The sequence below is a fragment of the Sus scrofa genome, chromosome 13 (genome assembly GCF_000003025.6).
Source record: "Sus scrofa isolate TJ Tabasco breed Duroc chromosome 13, Sscrofa11.1, whole genome shotgun sequence".
Lineage (NCBI taxonomy): Eukaryota > Metazoa > Chordata > Mammalia > Artiodactyla > Suidae > Sus > Sus scrofa.
In genome coordinates this window covers 190,386,658-190,414,041 of record NC_010455.5, presented here as the reverse complement: position 1 = coordinate 190,414,041, position 27,384 = coordinate 190,386,658, and the positions used below count along the sequence as shown (strand labels likewise).

General features: G+C 43.0%; 1 protein-coding gene across 3 annotated transcripts in view; it reads left to right on the top strand.

Annotated features, from left to right (window-relative positions):
- ADAMTS5 (ADAM metallopeptidase with thrombospondin type 1 motif 5) overlaps positions 932 to 27,384 on the top strand; it is a 60,092-nt gene continuing 33,639 nt past the window's right edge. Inside the window, exons 1-3 of one of the 3 annotated variants that reach the window (XM_021070865.1) lie at positions 932 to 1,283; positions 1,606 to 3,442; positions 16,067 to 16,199. In XM_021070865.1, the coding sequence (XP_020926524.1) occupies positions 2,342 to 3,442; positions 16,067 to 16,199 (1,234 nt within the window). In that variant the 5' untranslated portion in view covers positions 932 to 1,283; positions 1,606 to 2,341. Of the gene's footprint in view, positions 1,284 to 1,583; positions 3,443 to 16,066; positions 16,200 to 27,384 lie in introns of those variants that run through there. The other 2 variants (XM_021070866.1, XM_021070864.1) reach the window with 2 other exon arrangements.

Here is a 27,384-nt window from a genome sequence, read left to right as displayed (position 1 = left end):
ACCCTCAAAATACACTTCACCTGTCCTCCCAAAGGCACTGGGGGTGCTTCCAGCACAGGGCAGTGGGCACCATTGCTGGCCAATTCTGGGATTCCCTCCAATTTCATGCTCCTCCGAGGACCTCAAGCCAATTCAGGACCCTCCTGGTTCCCTGAAAAAGTGATCAGATGTCTTATTAGTAAGAATACAAAAAACCACCAGCAGCTTAAGGTGCACAGAGGTGCCCCTGCTATCCTTGGGGTGCATACCTGGTAAATTAAAAGACAGACAGAAATGTGCTAATTACAGGGGATTCATTTTTCACTGATGTGTTAAGTCATTCATTTGCCTAAGAGTAATGGGAAGGCAGATGTTCTTGCCTCTGGAGTAGACCTTCTAACCATCACCGGTGGTGGTTAGTTGTTGGTTTTCCTTTCTTTTCTGTTTGAGTGGAGAATTTGAGGAAAGTAGAGGGAAAAACCAAGCAGCAGTAAACAATGCCACTTACTTACTAATGAACACCAAATTGTGCCCTCCCCCCCCACGTCCTTTTTTCTCCTAAAAGGAATTTCTGAGATTGATTTTAGCTCAGGGTCAAGGGTGATGAGTGTTTTTTTTTTTTTTAAGGAGATAAATACAAATATAGTTATTTGTCATTTAAGTATCATTTAAGCCGAAGGATGAAGAAAGTGTGGGCATAGTTCTTAATCTTATTTTTAAAATGAGCTCAAATCCTTTCAAGAGTTAACTCCTTGCTTCTTAAAGCAGCAAAGGAAGTTCCAGTCATCCGGGATTAAGTGACAGATTGCGGACGCCGCTGAAAGGCTCGCTGGAGAAAGGAGGGAGCGCCCGCGGCTCGCACACAAAGGCGCGGAGTTCCCAGGCCTCCGGCGACCCGGTCCGGGGACACCGCAACCCTCAGGGCTAAGCGACGCGCCAGGAAGCGCCCGCGGCTCTCCAGCTGTCCGGCCCCTCTGCTGGTGACTGGGAGAAGTTAGTCACCCGCAGCCCGAACCCAGCGTGCGTCCCAGCGCTAAGAGACCGGGAATGGGGAGGGAAGAAACCCGGTGTGGCTGGCGGGACGCAAGAGGAGCGCAGGGCAAGGGGGCGCGCGGGAAGCGGAAAGCCCTTGGCTGGTGGATGCAAGTCTGCGAGGCTGGAGCGCACCAGCGTGCAAAGGGGAAAAACTTGCGGCAGCAACTTCCTACCGAGGGAAAGAAAAGCACGAGAGAAGGAGGCAGGGAGAGACTTGAAATGTCTCAGTAACTTTAAAAACACACCAAAACACCCCTTCAGGAGATGAGGTAAGCCGAGGTTAGCCAACCCCGATTAGTTGTGAAATATCAGACAAACCCCGAGCCGCTGTGGCTTTAAATGAGGCCAAGGAAATCTTCTGTTTTTCTTACTCAAATACTTTCCCCCATCCTCGCCCTTGCTCCCTCCCTTCTCCCTCCTTCCAACTCGCCGGGTCCCTTCCTCCTCCGCGGTCTCCCTTTCCTCGATCACCCCTCTGGCCCGCCCTCCCCCATCTGATTAGGCGCGGACCGGGAAGGGTGGGAGTGGTGGGGGAAGCTCTCCCTTTAAGAGGCAGCTTGCAGTGACGAATTGTTGAAATTGCCATTGCAGGATGGCATGCCGCTATAAATTCATTGTTCCACCTCCTCGCATCTTCACAGCGCTCGCGCTGCTCTCCGCGCTCGCAGCGGCCGACTGGGGATGACGGCGGGCAGGAAGACACTGCATCCGAAGGGACACTGACGCGCCGCTTCACTGGCTCGCCGCAGGCCGCCCCTTGCATTTTTGCCTTAATTTTTATGGCTTTTTTTCTTCTCTTTCTTCCCTTCCTGCTGGTTCCAGTAGAGTCAAGGAAACCCACAAAATAGGAAAGGAAGCGGGCTCTGGAGCTTGAAACCTCCGCTGCCGGCGAGTCCCGAGCAGCAAGGGGGCAGGAGGCAGCACGCACCAGTTGCCCGTCCGGTGCACGGCACCTTCCTTACTTTCCTCGGTGCATCGGTCGTGGTTGTGTTTGGGTTTGGATTTGGATTTTTCCCCTTTCCTCGTACTTGCTGCATCTTCACAACTCGGCTTTTTTTTTTTTTTTCCTTTTTCTTTTTTTTTTCCCTCCTCTCTTTCTGGAGCACGAATCCAAACATTTTCCAAAGCAACAAAGAAAAGTTCGCACGCTGGCAGTGCGGCCGGGACAAACTGGCGCTGCTGCCGGGTTCCCTTCCCTCCGACACTTGACTCAACCTTGCAAGCAAGTGTATGTGTGTCCCCACCTCCCGCCCCGGTAACTTCCAGAGCGAATAACAGATACCCATAACATCCCCATCGCGCAGCCCCTCCCCGAGGGCAGCGCACTATGCTGCTCGGGTGGGCTTCCCTGCTGCTGTGCGCGCTCCATCTGCCCCTGGTCGCGGTCGGCCCCGCCGCGGCACCTGCCCAGGATAAAGCCGGGCAGCCTCCGGCTGCTGCAGCTGCCTCACAGCCCCGCCAGCGGCAGGGGGAGGAGGCGCAAGAGCCGGCAGAGCCTCGCGGCCACCCGCACCCCCTGGCGCCGCAGCGCAGAAGCCGCGGGCTTGTGCAGAACATCGACCAGCTCTACTCGGGCGGCGGCAAGGTGGGCTACCTCGTCTACGCGGGCGGCCGGAGGTTCCTCCTGGACCTAGAGCGGGATGATTCGGTGGGCGCCGCTGGCTTTGTGCCCGCAGGAGGCGGGCCGAGTGCAACCCGGCGCCACCGGGGCCACTGCTTCTACCGGGGCACGGTGGACGGCAGTCCCCGCTCCCTGGCTGTCTTTGACCTCTGCGGTGGTCTCCGCGGCTTCTTCGCAGTCAAGCACGCGCGCTACACTTTGAAACCGCTGCTGAGCTGGCCCTGGTCTGAGGCCGAGTCCGGGCGTGTGTATGGGGATGGGTCCGCGCGGATACTGCACGTCTACACTCGCGAGGGTTTCAGCTTTGAGGCCCTGCCTCCGCGCACCAGCTGCGAGACCCCGGGGTCCCCGCCCCGGCCCCGTGAGCGCCCCCCGCAGCACAACAGCCCGAACCGACGCTGGACGCTGGCCCCACAGCTCTCTGACCAGGCTCCCTCGTCGGATGGGAGTCAGGGACCACAGACGTGGTGGCGGAGGCGGCGCCGCTCCATCTCCCGGGCCCGCCAGGTGGAGCTGCTCCTGGTGGCTGACGCGTCCATGGCGCGGATGTATGGGAGGGGGCTGCAGCATTACCTCCTGACCCTGGCTTCCATCGCTAACCGCCTGTACAGCCACGCCAGCATCGAGAACCACATCCGCCTGACGGTGGTGAAGGTGGTGGTACTGGGAGACAAGGACAAGACCCTGGAGGTGAGCAAGAACGCTGCCACCACCCTCAAGAACTTTTGCAAGTGGCAGCACCAGCACAACCAGCTGGGGGATGACCACGAGGAGCACTACGACGCGGCCATCCTGTTTACTCGGGAGGTAGGTCCAGCCTGGTGAGTGGTTCAAGCCCTGATGTAAGAAGGTAGGTCAGAGGGACAGTCTTGAAGTCCCCACTGTGGCTCAGCGGTTTACCAACCCGACTAGAATCCATCCATGAGGATGAGGGTTCAATCCCTGACCTTGCGGAGTGGCTTAAGGATGCGGCATTGCGTGAGCGGTGGTGTAGGTCACAGGTGTGGCTCACGGATCCCCCCCTCCTCCCCGCCCCACCATGGATGTGGCTGTGGCTGTGGCTGGCAGCTGCAACTTGGATTGGACCCTTAGCCTGGGAACTTCCATATGCAGCAGGCGTGGCTCTAAAGAGAAAAAGAAAAAGTTTTGCGGACAGCCTGGTTTCTCCCTCAGACTGCCTGCGACCATGAGTTTGCTTACCTGCTTCTTGAAGAAAACCCAGCCAGCCTCCAATTCTGCTCCTATATTCAGAATAGAACCAATTCAAGCCTTAAATGACCAAGATCTGCTTAGTCAATCAATCAGGCAAGATGTCTCCAGACTGAGACATGGTGTCTTAGATGTATTACTATGACAATGTGGGGCTGGAGAGCTTGGGGGAAATGTGCCTAGTTAAATGGGAAAAGGGGGAAAGCAAGTTTGTCATTTGAATTAGGGCTCTTCTGCTCTCCACTGGGCCCAAAGATGTAACTTTGTCCAACCTAATGGAAAGGGCTATGGTTCATTCATTGCAGTAACTTTATCTACCACTTTCCTTTGTAAATGTTCATACCTTTCTTACTTGAAGCCCTTTGGGGAAATAAGTCAAGGGAAAAATTTCCAAAGAAAGGACTCTTTTTTCAATCTGGCTTCCTGATGGAATTCTTACATGTCTACCTTGATGGCATATTGGTTCCTTGCATGGAAGGCTTTGAGAGGGCCAGGAGGATATAGAAACCCAGTCTTGGGAGGTTCTTTAGTAACTCCTTTGCCTAATCCTCCAGTGCACAGCAAGCCCTGCTTGAGTCCTCCACGGCTGCCAATCAAGTGTTACATCCAGCTTGCATGTTTAGGTTTTAGATGAATATGTTTCTGAAGCCCCAGTGTGGAAAGGTATGACAAAGAGTCAAGACATGAAGAATGTTTTCCTAGGATAGACCTCTTTTAAGGTAAAGGGTTACAGGAAGGGAAAGAAATGATCTTTATAGGCCCAGAGGTTCTGGGAGGAGCAGGATGTCTATCTCGACCACCACATTCAGACACAAAATGTGACATTTAGACACAAAGTTTTGTTTTGAGGTTGTCCTGCTCAGAACCTCTGTTTTCATAGCTCTATTCTGATTGGCAGTTTTAAGTCATGCTCTCAGATGCCTGGCAAGAATGGACTTTCAAGCTCATTCTTCAAGTGTTTGAGATCCATCCAGGATAGGTGAAGGATTAGAAACTTTGAAATGTTATGCAAAATCATGGTTTGAATGAGAACAACCAGAACTAGGACAGGAAATTCAGTGATGGCTTGCAGGAGGTTTCAGAATCCTGAAACACAGCTCCACCACCTAATTCTCCTATTTTTACTAAGGCACCCCTAGTATGAAGGAAAAGTGTTGATAAATTTGGAGTGGAGAAACACTTGTGGTTCATGGGGTGGACATAAATGTAAACCACATGTAAATAAAGACACCGGAGGGCAGCAGTTTAGGGAGAGCCAGACAGCACAGGGTGCTTTGCAAGATGGAAAATCTTTCTCTTCATTAAGTGATCTCCTGGAAACCATCCTTTAATTTTTTTGCACAACATTCATCTTTAGAACGGAAGAACATTCATTTTTGTAGCCTTCCATATGAAATGAAATTCTCCTGTAAAACTATCCCTTTCTTATTTGGTTTCCAAGTCTTTTTTTTTTTTTTTCTTTTTTTTTTCTTGTAAGCAACTTTCCACGTCTGGATTTCTTGCTTTGCTGCATCACAAGAGGCTGCCAAGAAGGAGGCTTCAGAGAGAGTTTATGGAAGGAAGTCCTCTAAAGACAGAGGAAAAAATACTTTTGTAGGCATACTATTCCAAAGTGTTCACTTCGAACACTTGGAACATTTAAATGGTTGACTTTCCTTTTTAAATACAAATGCACATTCTGTTTATTTTTAAATAAGTGAACATTAATACCAGACCCCATTACTCCCTTCTTCATGCCCCCATAGTTTTGCTAATTGCTTCTTATAAAAAAAAAAAAAAAAAAAAAAAAAGGAAGACTAGTCAGTGCTTCTAAATGACTTGTCTGTACTTTTTCTGGATTTGTTTTTTGTTTGGGTAGTTAACAATTCCTTTTTTCCAAACTCTGAAATATATCAGTACCTTTTAAATAGATAAAGCCAGGGGAAAACAGATTAACAGCTATGTTAATTTTGCTAAGTATTATAAGAACATTCATTTTTCAGACTAGTCTCCACATGGAAGATATTTTACATGAATGCTCCCTGACCTCCTTGCCAAGCAGAAGCATACTTTTAGTAAAGTGAATCTCATTGAGTTTGTGGCTGGCCCTCTGGCATATACATCTAACTTGATGAGAACCAAATATGTGAAAAGCATGTTATTGTGAATATATGCACCTAATTTAAAAGGGCTCATTTAATTACGGGGCTGAGACTCATGCAGCACTCATGTGAGAGTACTTTAAAATGTAATCTTCACCTAATACTTCAGAATGTGGAAATCAAGAGGGCTCTAAGAGAGATGATCTGAGATCTTTAGTTCCATGAAGCTACAGAAAAATTTTCATGGCTATTTTCTTTTTCAATGAGAAATACCCAGAGTTGGCAGCAGAATCCTCCTTTTACACTCTGTTTTGAATATAAGAGGTGCGTTGCTTAGCAGCCAGATGCCAAGCCATCACATCCATGTTTTGATGGGCTCTAAGCACTGTTCAAATTCTGTGTCCAGATGTCTTTTCCTAAATTGCTTGTTTTGCAGGCATGAAGCAAATGTGTGAGGATGTGTTTTCCATTCCCACTGGCCAGTCAAGGCCACCTTGAAGGTTGCGTCTAGGAGTCAGCAGAATAGGGCTAGTAATTCATTTATCAAACTAACAGGCTTCTCTGTCAGAACTGTACCCCAGCACTTGGTGCTATTCTAATTAGAGAAACTTAGCACCAGTCACTTTTCTGCAATAGGAGCCATTTTCATTCTGCAGTGGCACTTAGATGGAATTCACACCACTTGTGCCATCAAACAGTAGAAATCTGATCTCCCCAGAACTTACGTTTCCTTTCCAGAACGCTTTTCTTATTCCTGGCTTCCTCTTTCTCTTAAAATAGTTTCTTGAAAGTCAAACTCCCAAACCCACTTTGTAGATGATACACTCTTCTACAAAACACCTACCTGCCTGCAAACAATATGGAAAGTCATTTAACCCTCCCTCATCCTTGCATAACATTAATGAAAGTGTAACTTTTTTCCAGGATTAGGAGCATTGGATTGAAACCAACCTGCTCTGCCAGCTATGAGACTATACAATATGAAAGGTTCATTGATTTTCATTCATCATCAGTGTGCCAGTTAACTGGCAATTGTCTGTCAGCTTATACCTCACTGCTATTATATTCTACCTTATAATGATGTGGTGGGGACTCCATCCAGCATTACCAGTGAGCTCCTTGCAAGGTTATGACAACGGAGCCCTAGAGGAAAAGGTGAAGCTTGGAAGAGGGAGAATGATGTGCTTTTTCCTATTTGCTTGTTGCTTGGATTGACTAATTCAGTCACACATTTGAGTTCAAACCCCATTTAAATTCAAGAGCAAACACTTACGGGAGTCCCCTTTGTGGCTCAGCAGGTTAAGGACATGACACTGTCTCTGGGAGGATGCTGATTCAATCCTTGGCCTAGCTCAGTGGGTTAAGGATGCAAGCTGCAGTATAGATTGCAGATGTGGCTCAGATCTGGTGTTGCCATAGCTGTGGCGTAGGCCAGTAGCAGAAGCTCCGATTTGAACCCTGGCCCAGGAACTTCCTAAGAAAGAAAAAAAAAGAAAGCAGACCCTCATCAAGGAATCATAGCTGATAAGTCAATTCTAATCAATAAAAGGCTAAAGAACTCAGAAATGGGAAGATTGGGAGCAGGTTCAGCAATCTTTAACATGTCCATTAAAGACATGTTAAAGATAAACTGTGAATTGAAAACTGCTTGAGAGTAGGTCTTAAAAGTTTGCATCATGAGAAAAAGTATTTGTGACTATGTGTCACCATGGATGCTAACTAGATTTACTGCGGCAATGAGTTTGCAGTACATATGTGTATTGAGTGATTATGGTGTACACTTGAAACTAATATAATGTAAGTAAAATATATACTAATTGTAATTATTTGTTAAGAATATTCTGTAAAATCTAAAAATCATAGACAATAAACCACAGCACACAGAACGTATTTCACTGTTCTCTTTTCTCGCATTCAGTACATACCTCTGAGCATCTCCTATGTGTAAAATGCCCATTTAGGAAGGCAACGAGATGGGAATATCTGGTCCCTACCCACCTCGGCTTATCACCAGAGAAGAGGAAGCAGAAACATGCATAAATCACTCTAATATTAGGAAAACTCTAATAAATGCTGTAACTGAGCTATAAGCAAAGACTATGGAAGGAAAGAGGAAGGAACAGTCAATTCTGCCTCTGGATCTTTATATAGAATAGGTTTTATTGTAAGTGTAGAACTGAATTGTCCTTGAAGAATGGATAGATTTGATGTGGATTCAACCAGCTTTTATTTATTCATCACTGTAAACCATTTTACAATTAATCCTTTCAACAATCTGCAGCCATAGTAACATTATTATAATATGACAGATAAGGACATCTGTACAGAGAGGAAGAGATAAAACTCTCAGAATAGTAGCTGACCAGTGGCAGAGAGGGACGGTTGTCCTGTCTAGTGGTCTCTGAAATAAAAATATTACAACAAAATTATTCAAACATTCCGTAAGTTTCCAATAGGCAAAGAGGGTTTCAGAGGTTTGAAAAGTGGCCCCTTTTCTGAGAATGTGTTCCAGAAAATAGACAAGGAAATGAATGATTGCCGTGTAGTGTGATGATTTTTTTTAATAGATGTGGTCATTTAATATCTTGGAAGTACATTAGAAGGTAGCCTATCTCATCTGCATTCAATTCATAAGAAAGAAGAGAATTAGTAGATCCATAAGGAAGAAATAGATATTGCAGACACACCAAACTAATATGCGCAGTGGCCCAGAGGCAAATATAGAGGGCTGGGTGTGATAGGACAAACAATGCGACAGTGGAAGGGTGATAGATGTCTAGAGAAGAAGGTCACCACCAGCTAACAGAAGAAATTGTATGCCATGTGTATTAGTTTTCTTGGGCTACCATAACAAAATACCATAGACTGGGTGGTTTTAACAGCAGAAAAACACTTTCTTAATACTGGAAGTTGGGAAGTTCATTATCAAAGTTTCAGCCTATTTGGTTTCTGGGAAGAAGTCTCTTCCTAGCTTATAGATTGTTACCTTCTCACCTTGTGCTTACTTGGTGGATTTGAGGGGGCAAGGGTGAGAGAGAGAGAGTTTTCTGGAATCTTTTCTTAAAGGGACACTGATCCTATTAGATCAGAGCCCCACCCTTATGATTTTATTTAACCTTAATTATCCCCCTCTTGATAGACCCTATCTCCAAAAATAGTCACATTGGCGATTAAGGCTTCAACACATGAATTTAAACAGAGGTGGGGAACACAATTCAGTCTATAACATAAAGAGTTTAAATTATAAATTAAAGTCAGTGAGAATCTATGGAAAGAACATCAGAAGGAAAACAGCAATGACCAGAGGTGTACCAGCTGGATCCAAGCCACATCTGCTACCTATGCTGTAGTCAACGCCAGATCCTTAACCTGCTGAGCCAGGCCAGGGATCAAACCTGCATCCTTACAGAGACAATGCCAAGTCCTTAAGCTGCTGAGCCACAACAGGAACTCTAAAGATGTGAGGGTTTTTTGTTTTTTCCTTGTCTTTTTGCCATTTTCTTGAGCTGCTCCCATGGCACATGGAGGTTCCCAGGCTAGGGGTCGAATCGGAGCTGTAGCCATCGGCCTACACCAGAGCCACAGCAACACAGGATCCGAGCAGCATCTGCAACCTACACCACAGCTCACGGCAACACAGGATCCTGAACCCACTGAGCAAGGCCAGGGATCAAACCCGCAACCTCATGGTTCCTAGTCAGATTTGTTAACCACTGAGCCACAATGGGAACTCCAGAGAGATGTGTTTTTTAGTGAGGCTTCTAGCTTAAGTAGTTGGGCTGGATCTTGGGAGAGTCTTTAGAGGCTATTTCATTCATCTTCAAGGAGACACTCGAGATGGTCTAAACTAAAGCAGTGGCATTAGAAATATAGAGGCAGTCAATAAGTGTTCAAAAGAAGTGGATATGAATAAATTAATCTTTTCCAGCAGGAGGAATATTGGGGCTGAGGTTTGAGGCCACAATGTTGGTGAGATGTGCAGGAAAGAGTGGACAGAATGGATCATGAAGCTGCAGTGAAGGCTGACACAGAAGCCTGGGTTGCATTGTGCAAGGTTTAAATGCCAGGCTAAGGTTGGTACACCTTTTAAGTTTGGGAGGAATGGAGGAATCTTATCAAATCTAGGCTCCAAAAGGTAACTGACTGCAGCATATAGCTAGGAACTTACTGGAGACCCAAGAACCATTTAGAAGCCTTAGATGATGGTCCAGGCAGGAAGGAACAATGGAAAGAATGAGAAAGAGAAGACAGCTACATGAGACATTTGATAGATGAAGTCAGTGACCTAGAGTGGCCGATCAAATGCATCAGGCGAGAGACAGGCAAGTTAATGATGTCACCAGGTTTCTTATCCATCACTTCCAATTTCCTGTTTTCTGAAGTATCAGTGAATTTTGTATCTACTGTGTCTCTAGATTATTGAGTTTCACCAAACATAGCAAAGAGATAAAGGCTGTGCTGTGTTATTTGTTGTAAAAAACAGAACTTGCTTGACCACGTACAGATTATGAACGTAAAAGATACAAGTAATGTCGAGGAAGACATAGGTGATGACTTAACAGCACCACAGTGAGGTACGTTCAGGAATTGAGTGTTTATATATAGATTTGAATCGCATCTTCACCAGTCTCACTGGTGTGATTTTGAACACTAATTTCCCCAAAGCTTTAATTTCTCCCTCTATATGTTGAAGTGTTTTCCCTTAATCCCAACACCTGTGTAACTGGAACAAACCCTGGAGACCCCAGGGTCCAAACTCCCTATGCCCTTAATGAAGTGACTTTGTCTCAGAGCATATAAATGACTCATGCACTGATTCTTACGAATGGTGTGGAATTTAAAGCAACCTACCTTCCCTGTACCATCTCTAATCAGCTTCCACTCCCATTAACCAAAATGGCTTTTCTGAGCATCTGTTGCTCTCAATTCCCAACTCACGCTGTCGTTCCTTCCCTTTCTTCTTGCCTCATATATATCAGAGAGTTTCCTGTCTTGGAACTCTGAGATCAGGTTACCTTTTCAGCTTCCCCTGTTCATCATCCCCAAGGTCTATCCTGTATTCTGGTCACAGCAATGCTGTCATTTCCAAGACAGAATCCTGCTTTTTCCCATCCCATCCGCTGATATAGTCATGAGTCTTTTTTTTTTTTTTTTTTTTTTTTTTGTCTTTTAAGGGCTGCACCCACAACATATGGAAGTTCCCAGGTTAGGGGTTGAATCGGAGCTCTAGCTGCCTGCCACAGCCACAACAACACAAGAGCCAAGCCGCATCTGCGACCTACACCACAGCTCATGGCAACGCCAAATCCTTAATGCACCAAGCAGGGCCAGGGATCCAGCCCTCGTCATTATTGATACTAGTCAGGTTCATTACCGCTGAGCTACAATGGAAACTCCGAGTCTTTTTTTGAATACCCTTCCTCTACACTGTCAAACTTCTTTTTATCACTCAAGGTCCAGTGAGTGACCTCTGAGATGCTTTTATGGGTCTCCCGAAGGAGAAGAGCTCAGCAATTCCTCTTCTGCGCTCCCTGGACAGTCTCTTCAACCTGCTTCCCTCTTCATGTGTCTTGTTGTGTTCACTAGATCATGACATTTCTGCAGGGTCAAGACCAGATCCTATTTCATTTATGCCCTACATTGTCAGCACTTAGCACAGTGTCTGGCAGATTGTGGGCACACAATCATTGTTTGGGGAATAAATGTACCTGGATACCTTGGCCCCTAATCCAGCGGAGCTCTGGGTATTTGGTGTCACCTAGTTGTATCAAGAAGCATGGACAGAGGTTGCATAGCAGGGATCATTGTAATGGTCAGCCTAATAGACCCAATTAATGTAGTCTCTGCCTGGATCCAAAGCAAGACCGCTGTTATTGGGGACGGGTGTTTAGGTAGCCAGAAAGGCAAATGACACCTCAAGAATCAGATCCATAGACAGATAGGAATTATGATGAATAAGTGTATTTTGTTTAGTACTGATGGCCGAAATAGGTACCACGCCAGATTCTTTTATCACTAATCCCTATTCACTAGGAATTGGATGGACAGATAGATTGACATCCAAGGCTGGTTAAATCCTCTTCTCTGGCCTTCCTTGGAGCTCCAGGCTTGTCTTTACCAGGTGGTAATATCTATAGAAACAAAAGGTGCCAGTACCGTGTGCCAGTACAAGATTCTCTTGTACGAGGTACTCTTCATTTTGGCTGCTGTTGCTGCAATTGTGATTATAGCTGCTCCTATCAGCCTTCCTGTTTCAGCACATTTATGCTCCATGAGGGACCAGTCTAGTCAAGACTAGAAATGCTGCAGCTTCTGTTATGCCTTCCACTTTGCACATCCGAGTCTTTGTTCATATCCTCCATCCAGTACCAACCACTGGGATTTTCCCAGTTGTACCAGCTTCTGCTTCTCAACATAGTGCCCCCTGGCCCCCACTTCATCCACAAGAATAAGTCTGGGGTACTAGGAGTCCTTCTAAATTCCACAATAAATCACAGATATTGCCATATTCCTGATCCTTAGTCACCAAGTCAACGAGCTTTATGTCAAGTCATCACTGGTCTTGCTGACCATCTCTGCTCTATTTATTTATTTATTTATTTATTTATTTTCTGTTTTAGGGCCGCACCTGCAGCATATGGAAGTTCCCAGGCTAGGAGTCAAATCGGAGCTGCCAGCTTAACGCCACAGCCACAGCAAGGCCAGATCTGAGATGTGCAATGCAGGGATCAAACCCGCATCCTCGTGGATCCTAGTCAGGTTCGTTAACCGCTGAGCCACCAAGGGACCCCCATCTCTGTTTTATTTTGGATACGATGTCCTCCCAGTTCTGTCTCCTGGCCAGGACCATACGTATGATAAGCCCACCAGTTAAATCTCTGCAAGCTCTTGCAACGCTAACATTTTACTGAACCTTCCAGTGCATTGTTGTCTGCACTATTATTGCCTACAGGATATCAATATCTGATAATGAATTGGTCCTGCATGAAAAGAACCATCTTATTTTTTTATTTTTTTGCGATTTCTTGGGCTGCTCCCGCGGCATATGGAGGTTCCCAGGCTAGGGGTTGAATCGGAGCTGTAGCCACCGGCCTACGCCAGAGCCACAGCAATGCGGGATCCGGGCCACGTCTGCCACCTACACCACAGCTCACGGCAACGCCGGATCGTTAACCCACTGAGCAAGGGCAGGGATCGAACCTGCAACCTCATGGTTCCTAATCAGATTCGTTAACCACTGAGCCATGATGGGAACTCCGAAAAGAACCATTTTTAACATAACAAAGACATTAACTTACCTTCAGATTTACAATAAGCAGAAAAATTCTTGTCAGAAAATTTTAGTTCATTTTCTCTTATGTGGCTCCTCTACGTGATTTCCGTTTCTTTCCCTGCCTTCAGACCCAGACGATATAGATGATAGATGGATAGATGTTGCTTTTGCCCCAATCATATCCTTACTCTTTACTCTGAATTTTTTTAAAAAAGTCACCATCAGGAGTTCCCGTCATGGTGCAGTGGTTAACGAATCTGACTGGGAACCATGAGGTTGAGGGTTCAGTCCCTGCCCTTGCTCTTCGGGTTAACGATTCGGCATTGCCGTGAGCTGTGGTGTAGGTTGCAGACGTGGCTCAGATCCCGCGTTGCTGTGGCTCTGGCTTAGGCTGGCAGCTACAGCTCCAATTCGACCCCTAGCCTGGGAACCTCCATATGCCGCAGGAGTGGCCCAAAGAAATAGCAAAAAGACAAAAAAGACAAAAAAAAAAAAGAAGTCACCATCAGAAAACAGAAATGAATGTGATGTACAGTGCTGATAATAATTGGATGCACAAGTTGAATTTCAATGCATTAGGGTGAGGATTGGATCACAAAGAAATACAAGCATTCGTTGTAAATCTTGAGGAGGAAACCATAACTAGGCTGCCAGGGTTTGAAATTAGATGAGTGAAAGGGAAAGGTTGCCAGTTCACATAATTACAGTTACAAAAATAAAGACGGTGGCTATGTAGTCAAGGGGTTTAATCAGTGTGATTAAAAAAAAAGCTTCAGTTCATAATTTGTCACATGTACATATTTCCTTGGCAAAGGGCCAAATGCATTTAATGCAATTCAAAGATGACAAGGAGGGTTGATGGCCTCTAATGAGCAATTGATTACCAGTCAACAGAGAGAGATTAAGAATCTACATTAAACCCTGTTCAGAACAGGAAGGCCATTTCCATTAGCTGTGGCTCTTCATCTGAGCTTATTAATGAAGTAAGGAGTAAGGAGAAACAATTCTTAGATTTTTTTTTTTATCTGAAGATAACAAACCCCAAATTATGAAGATAAACATAAATCTCAGTTTAAAAAAAATATACATGTGCAGAAATAACTGACAGTGGCCGGCAATTCACTTAAACTATGACCTGGGTCTAAAGACTATTGAAACGATTGGGGGTGGGGGAATGGATTAAAACATGTATTTTACTATATAATTATCTCAAAGACCGATTGTTATGCAAAAGTGTGTTCCAATTTCAATTTTAAAAACTACTAATTTGTTCTCAACAGCTGTAATTTGAGTTCCCTTGGGATGACATAAGAGGATACACAGGAGACTTTGGGAGGCTATTGTTGGTATGGTGACTTGATCCACCAGGGCTTCTTGGCTGAGATTTCCACTGGCTGAAGCTGTAATAACATGGCAGCCACAGGGAACTTCATCACAGCTGGGATCTCATAATATATGGAACACAATCAGGACCTGAAAATGTACTGGGGGATGGTTGGGTATATCTTTTAAATATACTTCACCTTGGCTGGACTTTTATACAGCAAAATAGAAAAGAGAAGAGTTTGATATAGAGTAGGTGGCACTGGTTATATAGGAATAATATCTCGTGCTGACTTCCTGCAGTTTCTTGAGGTCTTGCTAGCATATATCACATTGATGGTGTGTGAGGTCTACTCCGCATCTGACTGTATGTTAGAATTCACCTCAACTAAGCAAATGTTTGTTGAGGTAAGCCAAATATTGGGGTAGTTGGAGATATGAAGATAATAGCTGCTACAGAAAGGACACTAGTAAATAGTCATCTTTCATAGTAATTAATTTAAGTTTAAAAGTTTAAAGTTTTTTTGTTTTTTTGGTTTTCTTTTTCTGCAGTTATTCAGTTATGGCTTACCAGGATACAATCTTGCTGTTTTGGATATTAATATACACTGTCAGTTAATTTTCATTGAAAACAGCAGTCAAGTGAAAAATTCTAATGTCCATTAATACTCAAATAGCATTTCTTGGGAAGTTTATCATTACAAATCTATAATGTCAAAAACTTTGGCTTATATTTCTCTTTATGCGTCATACCTTAATACTATCTTGTTGATGTCTCTCTCATCTGCATTGATAATTTAACTATTTGTGAGGTGTGATCATGTTGCCTTTTGAGAATCTCTTAAAAGCTATGCAACTTCTCACCAGAAAAACGCATAGGCTCATTTATACAAATACAATATATTACGTATTTTTTTTCTGAGGAATGATCAGGTTGAGAAACACAACATGAAATACTATGAGAAAAAGTGAATACATTTCTGAAGACAACTTATGAAATTACAACTCTATTTGGAAATTAAGAGATGCCCTTTTGAGAAATCACCCTTAAGATTAACATTTAGTTTCCTATCCAAATTCCTGAGAAATGTAGTTTCTGCCATAAATATGTGGCTGCAGTTTGACCCTGTGATGGAAAAGGAATTATTAGGCCTGACTTCTGATAAATTTAGCATGAATTTAGGTCAGAATATTGAGGCCTTTCTAAGCATGACCATATGTGAAAGTGATCCATGACACATGTGGCTGCATGTGTGAGATACAGCTTTGTTAAGGCTGTGGCTGCTATTGCAACAGACAAGGTACAATCCTGTGACATCCTTTAAAATGTAACTGAGTGCCATCAGCCCTCTGTGCTTCTAGGGCCCAGAGAAGCTGAGAAGAGTCAATGCAGTTAGTTTGTCTTTGGAACATTTCCAGAGCCGAGCAGGTGATACCGTAAACATATCCCAGTGTTGACATTTGGAGTGAGCCAGTGGCTCTTACAGGGTGCCTCCTTCTGGATGTAGATTGATTTTAATGATTTCTTTCTTTCTCCCGGGGCAGGATTTATGTGGGCATCATTCATGTGACACCCTGGGAATGGCAGACGTTGGGACCATATGTTCTCCCGAGCGCAGCTGTGCTGTGATTGAAGATGATGGCCTCCACGCAGCCTTCACCGTGGCTCACGAAATTGGTATGCGGGGCCCTTTGTCTTCCCTGGCCAAATCAAACACTTGTAACAGCTGCAACAGGAACCAAATACTTGGCAATTAATTCCAGATTTTTCCCGGTTCAGATGTACCCCTGGGGATTGCATTTGTTTATATTTGCACTTTTTAGGGTTAACTAATAAGAGGGAAGGGAAGCCAAGTCAGGCACACACAGTAGATATTTCCTTTCTGTCAGTGCCGTTTAAAAGTTTAAGAGAAATTCGCTACAGCCACTGTCTTTTGAAGCATCCATAAATGACTCTTAGGCAGAATTTGCCGCAGTTGACAGTGGAACGCAGCATGCAGACCTGAAGGTATTCTATTGACTCATCCGGGGCTAATCAGGTTACACAGAAATTCATCAGGTTTTATTCTACTGTGAGTGATAACAGTAGGCTCCTGTCAAAGCGCATCAATAGCCTCTGGTCCACATTCCTGTCTTATTTTGAACAGCAAAGCAAAGGAAACAAAACCTAGCAGCCACCGGGTTTGTTTTAAAATGTCACTTTTTGCCTGGTTTGTTTGTCCTAAGAGAGTCATCTAAGTCCTAAAACTAGAAATTGAGGACTGAGTTTATTGAAAAATATCCCAGCAGTTCAGAATACGTGTGTCCTAATCATTATCCTAGGCCACCAGGTATATGAGAAATTAATGTAGTATTCAGGATTAGATATTAGAATTCGATACATTTGGGCTCAGTTCTTGCTAAAATGCTTTCTACCTGTGTCACCTTGGTCTTATTACTTAAATTCTGCAAGCTTCAGTTTTCATATCTGAAATATAGGAATAATAGTGCCTATTGCATTGTGTGATTTCAGGGACCCAGTTGGATAGGTTAAAGATACCAGCTGTTATTTATATCCACGTATACTTTTGTTTTGCCTTTTTTTCTTTTTTTTTTTTTTTTTTGACTTTTTAGGGCTGCACTTGCGGCATATGGAAGTTCCCAGTCTAGGGGTCGACCTGGAGTTACAGCTGCTGGCCACAGCCACAGCCACAGCCATGCCAGATCTGAGCCATGTCTGTGACCTACACCACAGCTCATGGCAACACCAGATCCTTAACCCACTGAGCGAGGCCGGGGATCGAACCGCATCCTTATGGTTACTAGTCGGATTTGTTTCCATTGTGCCATGATGGGAACTCCTACTTCTATTTCCTTTTCTAATTAACTAGTTCATTCACTTTTATTAAAAAGTGAGGTATCACTGTTTAGCGTTATCTTTTGGAGGGCAAAGTATGTTTGATAATTGTTGTACTTATTGCTGTGTTTTATTAAAAAGATTTCATTTTCTTAAGCTAAAACCGTAATTTTAAACCGCTATTAAAACTTTTTTTTCACATTCCTCATAGGCAGAGAATATTTCACTATGTGTTGATTTTTGGCTGCTGTATTTTCTTTAGGGACTTAAGTTCACTTTGAAAGTGTAATTGCCTAAGCAAGTATATGGGAGCAGTAAAATAGAAACCAGTACTTAAATTCCAATTAGTATGTATTAATCATGACCTTAAATTTCTTGACTCTCTTCTTGACATCTTTTAACCAACCCTCTTCTTACCATCAAAGCAGAAAACCACAAACATAATATTTGAATGAAATGTAAATTACCATCCAACAGCATCACTGATAATAATTCAGTCTGATGCTTTATTAATTGAGCATCTTTAGTTTCAGAATGGAGTCCTAGATCTGTCTCCATGTTCTTTGTTTTATCTCAGGCAAGAGATTCTGACAATGAGTCTCTGTTTCTTCCCTAGTAGGTAGACTAATAATGAATGAGGCTTGGCTCCCTGGTGGCTGCACCAGGAGACCTGGTATGACCATAAATGTTTTTAAAACACAAATGGCATTTGAACTTCAGGGACGAGATTATGTTTTCACCTATCTTTCACTCATGCCTATTAACTGATTAAAAAATACAGCCTGACATTGATCCTTCATCGATGTTTATTACATCTCTGGGTATGCACGCATGTGTAAGTGGAAGAAATACAAGAGCTGCCTCAGACAACATTCTAATTTTGCAGCAAAGCTAAGACAAGTATTAGTATTAGTAAAGTATTAGTTCAAATACTCAAGAGCATTTGATTACACAGAGACAATTGAAAAAGTACACCAGTCATTAATCACAGTGGAAGTTTCATAAGAAAAGTTCTAAGCCTTGGGTAGGTAGAGGCTGGTTCATCTCAGATGGAGCAGAGGAAAGATAAGGAATAAGCAACAGAGCAGAATCATGGCAGCAAACATCCATAAGATCATAAGCCCTAAATCCTAACCGTCTAAAGTAGCGATTACAGATTCCATGGAGGAAGAGCTATTTCTTCCTTTAATTCTCTAGTGATCCATTTTCACACATTGGCAGCATCTGGGAGGTTTCTTTGTAGAGGAACCACCGTGGCAGAAAATGCAGCTTCTTGGAGGCTGCACTGACCCTCAAGGCAACTGGACTGGAATGAAGAACCTTCCAGCGTCACCCTTCCTGACCCTCCTGAGCTCCTAAACCAAGGGATTAATTACCTGGCAGGCACAGCAGTCAGAGAGGGAGAAGGCCAGGTGCCTTTGAGTAAGAACAAGCATTTTATTAACATTTGTATATGTGCAATAAGAACTTTTCTTAATACAGGAAGAGTAAACATCGTTTTATAAGATAACAGTGCAGGAAAACTGTGGCTTTCTATGCAAAAAATCAAACCTAAATCTTTGATGTCTGAGTACACTCTGTGTTCCCTTTAATTTCTCGGTTGAATCACTTCTATTTACCTCTTTAGAATGCTCTATAATTCATTCTTCAATCAAACAGCGCCTACTTAATTTCCCTTTTTGCATTACATATGGCCTAATCCGAGAAATGTAAGGTTTGGGGGCAGGTGGATATGAATTTAATTTCCCTTTCACAAGGAGACCTGGCTTTCATTCACTTTATTTTCTAATTGCTTTATTATTCTTTAATTTCACGTTTTGCCTAAATATTGCAAACATGTGTTGTGAAGTATGAGCCTTAAACATTTTAGAGAAGATAACCTTACAAAATATTTCCTAATCATCTGTATGCTATTACAGAGCTTTGCCTCTGCAGCCAGGGCGATCTTGGGTAACACAGCTTGATGTTCTGTTTCCAGCACTTTATTTTTAGATGGTTGCTTGAAGCCATCAGCTGGAATTAACTATGCTCTGGATTCTAATTCTCCTCCTTTCTTCTTATGTAATTTCCTCCTTTGCCTTTTATTAGACATTTATTACTTTCCAGATTTGGAGGTTATATATACAGGCTGCATATGGTGATAAGATGACGTTGTGAAACCTCGGTTTGGCTAGAGTGTTTTGAATTTGCCTGAGCCCATTCCAAAATGAGCAATTTGCTTCATCACACAGTGTAAATATGTGCCTGTGCTCAAAACATAAGCTGTGGAGAAAATTTCCAGGCTGTTCCCATGATTTTTCTACTTTGTTTCTTCTATAAGCAGTAAAAGGCTGTATTTAATTAAGAATAACACTTTGGGGAGTTCCCTTCGTGGGTGGGTCGGCGTTTAACAAACCCTACTAGGATCCATGATGATGCAAGTTCGATCCCTGGCATCACTCAGTAGGTTAAGGATCTGTCATTACGGTGAGCTGCGGTGTGGGTCGCAGACGCAGTCCGGATCCTGCATTGCTGTGGCTGTGGTGTAGGCCAGTAACTTTAGCTCTGATTTGACCCCAGCCTGGGAACCTCCATATGCTGAGGGTGCTGCCCTATAAAGACAAATGATAAAAAAAAAAAAAAAAAAAAAAGAAAAGTTCTCTGTTCTTTTTCTCCCTTTTCCTTGTTTCCTTTCATTCCCTCCATCTAAAAATGTCCCTGCATTGAGAATTATCATGTAAGATAAAGAGAGGCAAATCTGAAATCCTTACCCTATATCTCTTCTATTCATGATATTCAAGTCATAATGAAGTGACTTCAGTGAACATTTCTGAAAAATGATTCTTCATGTGCCCTGTGCTAATGGGAACACTTCTCTTTCCCTGCTAATTCTTTACAAAAAAAAAAAGCTGGATTTTGGAGAGGCATAGCCAACTGATGTCAATACAGCCTTCTGGAAAATAAGAGTTGGATGCACCTAGACTCTGCAGAGGCAGAGACAAATTACCTGCTTTCTTGCTACGTTAAGTGCATGTCAACATTGCGTAAATTGTTAGGATGTTTAAGGAGTTCCCGTCGTGGCGCAGTGGTTAAGAATCTGACCAGGAACCATGAGGTTGCGGGTTCGATCCCTGGCCTTGCTCAGTGGGTTAAGGATCCGGCATTGCCGTGAGCTGTGGCATAGGTTGCAGACGTGGCTTTGATCCCCCATTGCTGCGGCTCTGCTGTAGGGGTCTCCGATTAGACCCCTAGCCTGGGAACCTCCATATGCCACAGGAGCAGCCCTAGAAAAGGCAAAAAGACCAAAAAAAAAATTGTTAGGATATTTAAGAAAGTTGTTTTAAACTATCAAGAACACAATCCCTATCCCTGGGCCTTCGGTGGAGGTAAGAATGTGGTTCTAGCATAGTGCAATCCGAATGCGAACTGGAGCAAATGTCAAGTGAATCTAAGTTTACATTCGGAGTTTATATTTTTAACTTGTCAAATATTTATTATTGGCTCGTGATAATAAAGATTTCGCCTGCTGCGCATGGCTCTTCAACATAATAATTTTGTCGATGTTGGGCCAGCTTCTAATGTGGTGGGGGAACAATCCGATTTTATTTAGGCTAATGAAATCCATAGTTTGCAAACATGCTGAAGCTTCAGCTTTAGCGCAGTTAATTATAAAATGTGCTAAGTGAATCTCTCCACCTTGAAAGACTCCAGAATATTTCCTAAGCTCAAGTCAGGCAACTCAGGGTCAAATCTTCCACGGGAGGCTTTAGGAAGTGGTCGAGACACAGCAGTATGGCTGCCTGTGTTTTGCTGCGGTTGGAGCAAGTTCTCTGGTTGTGCTGATCTGCATGTGACTCTGCTCCCACAGATGATTAGATTAAACAGGGCCTGTTTTGAAAAGCTGCAGAGGCCCTTGAAACACCATAGACCAAAGCCAAGGGCACAGAATCAGATGTCAGGACTGGTTGTGAGATGTGAGGTGAAAGGAAGCTGGGATTAAACTTGGTATTTACCCTCAAACCCATAGCTTTAATCAACATGAACTGAGCAGTTTTTTTCTATCCAGTTTGGAGTGGTGCCACACTGTGTCTTTCTTGGCCCTTAGATGAAAGGTGGGAATAGGTCTCTGCTCCACGTCTGGAGGCAGTATTGAAAGATTTAGTGCTTAGTATCAGTTGGTTCCTTTTTTAATCAGATCCCAGTTCGTTTTTCTCAAGGGGAGGGCTACGTGTGTGGAAAGCCAACAGGTTGAAGGGGGCATAAAATAAATATATCATACCCTTAATGTGTTATTTTTTTTTCCCTCTTATGTTTAGAAACTTGCCCCTTCTCTTCCCAAATGAAGAGTGTCTAGGCGTTCCTGTTGTGGCTCAGCGGTAAAGAACCTGACTAGTATCCATGAGGACGTGGGTTCGATCCCTGGCCCCACACAGTGGGTTAAGGATCTGGTGTTGAGGTGCAGGTCACAAATGCAGCTTGGATCTGGCGTTGCTGTGGCTGTGGTGTAGGTTATCAGCTGCAGCTCTCATTTGACCCCCTAGCCTTGGAACCTCCATAGGCTGGGGGTGCAGCCCTAAAAAGAAAAAAAAAATAGGATTGTCCAGTAATGTTAAAATTTATCAAAACTACTGAAGACTAGAATACCCATAAGGAAAGTTATAACAGACCCAAAATATCAGTGAGAAGCATAAAGTTAGCTAACAATCACTGGGCATGAATGTTTGTCAAGCGCATAGTCTAAGCCCTTTGCATCTTTTACATCCTTTAAGCCTCACAGAATCCCATGAGGTAAGTACTATCAATGAGTCCCTAGGAGAGCAGGATGCTGACACGTAAGGAAGTTTCTAAACTGGTCTAAGGTCAACAACTAGGATACTGCAAGGGTAAAATTTGAACCAAACTCATCTGGCTCCAGAGCCCAGGATTTGGACGCTATCCTATAATGGTTTATGTTCCTTTTGAAGGAGGTAATCCTGAATTTGATTCAAAAGGATATTGACACAGCTATTTATAAGGTGAAAAAAATTTGTTTTCTTCCTCCCAGATTACATCATGGATGTGATATTAAACATGTATGTGTAATGTTTTGGAATAGGAGTTTGAGTTTTATCACTTCTACACTGGGATTGGCATTTGAATAGACATGTAGGATGCAGTTTTTGGAGCTCCTGGTTTCCTTCATCGAGGAGTCTAGATTCTGATCCCATGTGAGGTTTTGACTCCCTTTTCAACCCATAGTAAGACCTTCCCTGCACCTCAGTAATCCCGGCTGGAAAATTAGGTAAAATGAAAACATGACCTCATTAAGAAACAGATGCTTCATCTGAGCAGTGCTTTCTTAAATAAACACATTACAGAGCTTTTTGGGACACTTGTTTAGGATGTGGTGCTGTGTCCCCTTGTCCATTGGTCAGTCTGGGGTCAGGAGACAAGAGCTTGAAATTTTGTTTAATTTACAGACCGAAGTTTAGAAAAACAGCCAAATTTCCTTCCTGAGGTTAATGTTGTAAGTCAGCCCTAGCCGTACAGTAATACCTGAGTTGAATAAGAAGCTGAACCAACATTTTCCTTTAAAGTAATGTCTCTTCACCTCGGGTGTACATTTTCCTCCGATTTTTCTAACACGATTCCCTTTGTGAATTTAAGGAGGAAAGAAACTTTTAAAATCTACTTTGTGAATATCAAAGATGAAATTTGTTTAATGAAATGTCAACCATTTGCCAATTTAAAAAGATAATTATTGTACTAGAAAAATTATCAGGTGACTAATAGTTCACTATTTCTGAACTCAGAATAGAATTCAGACTCTTAGCCTAGAGACTTTGCTTTGATGTAATTTACCATGAAATTCATTTCCTTAACATAATTCAAATAAACCCCTTTCTGAAGTTACTTTGTGTGATGGGCATGCATCAGCAGTGCTGTCGTATTTATGATGTGATTTAATATCTATTAAGAATAGACTAGGAGTTCCCCCTGTGGCACAGAGGGTTAAGGATCTGATTACTGTGGCTTAGATTGCTGCAGGGGCACAGGTTCAATCCCCTACCTGGCACAGTGGGTTAAAGGATCTCTCGTTGACGCAGCTGTGGCATATGTCATAGCTGAGGCCTGGATTCAATCCCTGGCCAGAGAACTTCCATATGCCTTGTGTGCGGGGCGGGGGAGAAGGGGGGGGAACCAGTATTTTCTACAGGAGCCCTTATAATTTACACCTTGATTTTTACTAATGATTTCAAACAGCAAGATTCAGTTCTGGGACCCCCATCACTTGGGAAAATACTAGATTAGAACCCTGCTTTACTCTGCAAATTTCACTCTGACCTCTCTAATTTAAAAAAAAAAAAATTAGTGTATAAATACAAATTTAGTGTGTAAATACAAATGCCATTAACAGGTACATCCATTGTAGAATTGTTTTTGATCTTTAACTGTGCCAGTATTTTAGGCGAGAAGTGGTTTCTCATTACTGCAATCAAGAATTAAAGATTCACTAAAAAAGACAGCATGGTAAACAAGATCGTTTAATTTAGGTAAAGCAAACAAACTGTTCTTCAGTCTTCTGCTTGTCTACTGATTACAAATGGTTCCAAATAACCTGAATGTCAATTCTTCCTTAAAGCCCAGGCTTTGGGACCTCTGCTTTAAACTCTGACCTCCAATTGTGGTTCTGAATCCATCTCAGTCCTCTCACTAGGATTTTTCATATCCTGTTTAACTAGGGGAGCTTGTTTGAGCATCCTCAAATCTCTTCCTTGAATTCTCTTCACCCTTTTCCTATACTTTGGGACCTAAGAAAGAAATCTGTCTCCCAAGAGAAAAACTTGCCTTTGTGGCTTTCTAAATTCCATCACCCTGACTCCTCCAAGACTTCACCTTGCTCTAAAAACTCATTGTAAAATACATTCTGATGAAAAACAATGCATTATTCTAGGATTCAAAATTTTATCCAACCCTGTTTTATGCTCTGGGTCACACCTGTTTAAATCTTAGCTGAATCAGTTCTGCCGGAGGCTGCTTATGGAGGGAATGCTTAATATGCAATCCACACTTATGTTTTTTCTTTTTTTGTTTAGGGCCCCACCTGCAGCATATGGAAGTTCCCAGGCTAGGGGTTGAACTGCAGCTGCCGACCTACACCATAGACACAGAAACTTGGGATCTGAGTTGCATGTGTGACCTACACCACAGCTCATGGCAACGCTGGATCCTTAACCCGCTGAGCAAGGCCAGCGATCAAACCGGAATCCTCATGGATACTAGTTGGGGTTGTTACTATTGAACCACAATGAGAGAACTCCTACACACCTGTAATTTTAAACATCTCTGTGGATGGTTCAGGATTAGACTGTCCCTGGGAAAGGGCGATGTCCTAGGCAATGAGTGATAAATTCTGACTAAACTCTTCACAGTGGCTAGTTGAAGTGTATTGTAGTCAGCTGCGACATTACCTTTAAAATGTCCTAGATTCCAGATTTTTCTCTGTTAAGAAGCTTTTAGTATCATACCATGTGTTCTCTAATGTGTGTGTCCCTTTAAAATAACTTATGCTTTTATAGGTATCTTGTCATCTCAGGGCTCAAAGGTATTGGCAGATTTCAGACTGACACTAAATGTCCTGGTGTCGTGACCACATGTGAAAATACCACTTCTTGGGCTGTTCACAGCCTTTAGTATGCCTGTCACGTCTCTCCTGAAGAGCTTCCAAACCTCCCCCACATTGTCCACTGTAATTTCTCTCCAGCTCCTGAAGGGAAGTCACGTGGCTCCTTGCTGTGCCCTGGTTCCAGCTACTGTGGGACTGGCTGCCAGTTTCTTTGGGCACTTAAACGGTTCTTCACAGTGTGCATGACTCTCATTGTCCTTGAGAGAACCTACCTTTCCCGGCCAGCTGACAGACTTTCTTCATGGAGAACAGACCCAGCACACGCATCCTTCCGCCAAGGAGGGGTCCATCCCTCTCAGCTGATCCCTTTCTGATTGATTCTTAGAGATGTTTAAAAAAAAAAAAAATCGCATCTCCTTTCAGCTCTTGCTAAATTGGAACTAAGATTTGTTCATGCCCAGAATGGCAATCTTTTCGGATGGCCATCTAAGAATATCTCACGGGTATCTTCAACAGCAATTAAGTTACACATCTTCAGCAGCAATTAAGTTTCATTGATACATTAGCAATCTGGAGGCCAAAGAGCATGCCAAAAGATTCATAGAAAGAGACCAGCACACCCGACTCGTATCTGTGAGGAAGTGGATTCGATGCATCCCTGGCCTCACTCAGTGGCTTAAGGATCTGGTGTTGCTGTGAGCTGTGGTGTAGCTCTCAGATGTGGCTTGGATCTGGCATTGCTGTGGCTGTGGTGTAGGCTAGAAGCTATAGCTCCGATTCGATCCCAGCCTGGGAACTTCCATAGCTGGGGGTATGGCCCAAAGAAAGAAAGAAAGAAAGAAAGAGAGAGAGAGACTGAAATATCTTGAAATAAATTGCCTTGCTTACATAATTGATATTTTAATTCATTATATTAATTGCCTTACTTACATAATTGATATTTTAATGCATTATATTAATTCTCATAGCTTCATTGTTTTGTATAAAAGAAAAAATGGAGGTACTTGCCAGGTCCCTCAGAGTGAATTTGATATTCGCCACATGACTTTTATTTTAAGTTAAAAAGCTAAACTTCAGCCTCCAACTGAAGTGAAGATTTCTTGATGCCATATTAAATACATGTGAAAGTGCTATTTATTTAGATATGTTTGGAGGAAAAGACTATTACTCCACTAAATAAATGTGAATATCTTATGAAGTTGAGTGCAAAAAATCACATTTTTAAAAAAATAGAAACCCTGGATTCATGCTGCAGAGTTCCCCTTGGGCCACTTCCCCTCTCTTTATGTCCCAGGGAGAAAAGCTCAAGTGTGAAACGTCTACACAAATCCCAAGGTGTTAGCTGATAAAGATTCTACCTTCTCAACACGTGTCTGATGTACTCAGTAACTTTGAGCAATTTTGAGGAGGACGTGAATGAAAGGTTCTATTTTTCTGTGAGCTGTGGGTGCTGTAAAAACCTCAAAATACCACCCCCAAACTGGACCAGCCCCTGCCAATCTTTTGCATGTTATTTGGAAGCTATTTTACAGACTGTGATGAACATTTGCGCTGCTGACCAAATAAAAGTGAGTGAGTGGTGGCGGGTGTCCCACAGAAAATTTGCTAGCTTAGTAAATGCTATTGAAGTAAATAACTGCATAAATAGCATCAAAACATGGAGCCTTAGAAGGTCACTGAGCCCTGGCCACTTAATTTCAACCACAACAGCAACCAGCTGCTCCATGGACAATTTTGTTATGAGGTGTTAGTGATTTAACAAGTTGGCCCGAAGTAGTTGGAATTTGGCGTGAAAAATTTCATCTCTGTTGGGTTTTACTGTTGCACACTGGACTTTTTCTTGGCGGAATGGCCAACGTTCCTGCCTTTGTTGTTCAGGAACCCAAGGAAAATGCAGTAATCACTTTTCTATAGTGTTTTCCACATTCTTTTTTGGTGGTTTGTGTATGATTCTGCAAAACTCTACAAAAAAAAAAAAAAAAAAAAAAAAGCCCTACGAGGATGACTCGTCTACTTTTTAGAGTCTCTTCAAATTGCTGTCCTGGATTTTTTTAAACAGCATTTTAAATATAATGGAGAATGCATTATACCCTTGGACTGTGTGAAAATTAATCTTATGTAATAAAAAAATTAGTCAGATTATAAGAGTGGGATTAAGTGCTCTGTGAAATGATACCTTCTCTGGTGGACTGGAAATAGCGGTATGGAATTGCAGAGAGCGTGCTTGGTAGGCTGAAGCACAAACACCACCTAGCAGAGTAATTTTCCGACAATCACTTTCTCAGCATGTGTTTTCTTTCCAAGCGCTAATATTCTGCGTTTTAGACATTTCTTAAGTATACATGGCTATATCTTCAAAATGTACCATTTACTTGTGGGACTAATGAACATTCACGACTATAAATAACCGAAAGAAATGAAAGGATGAAGCAAGCTTACATT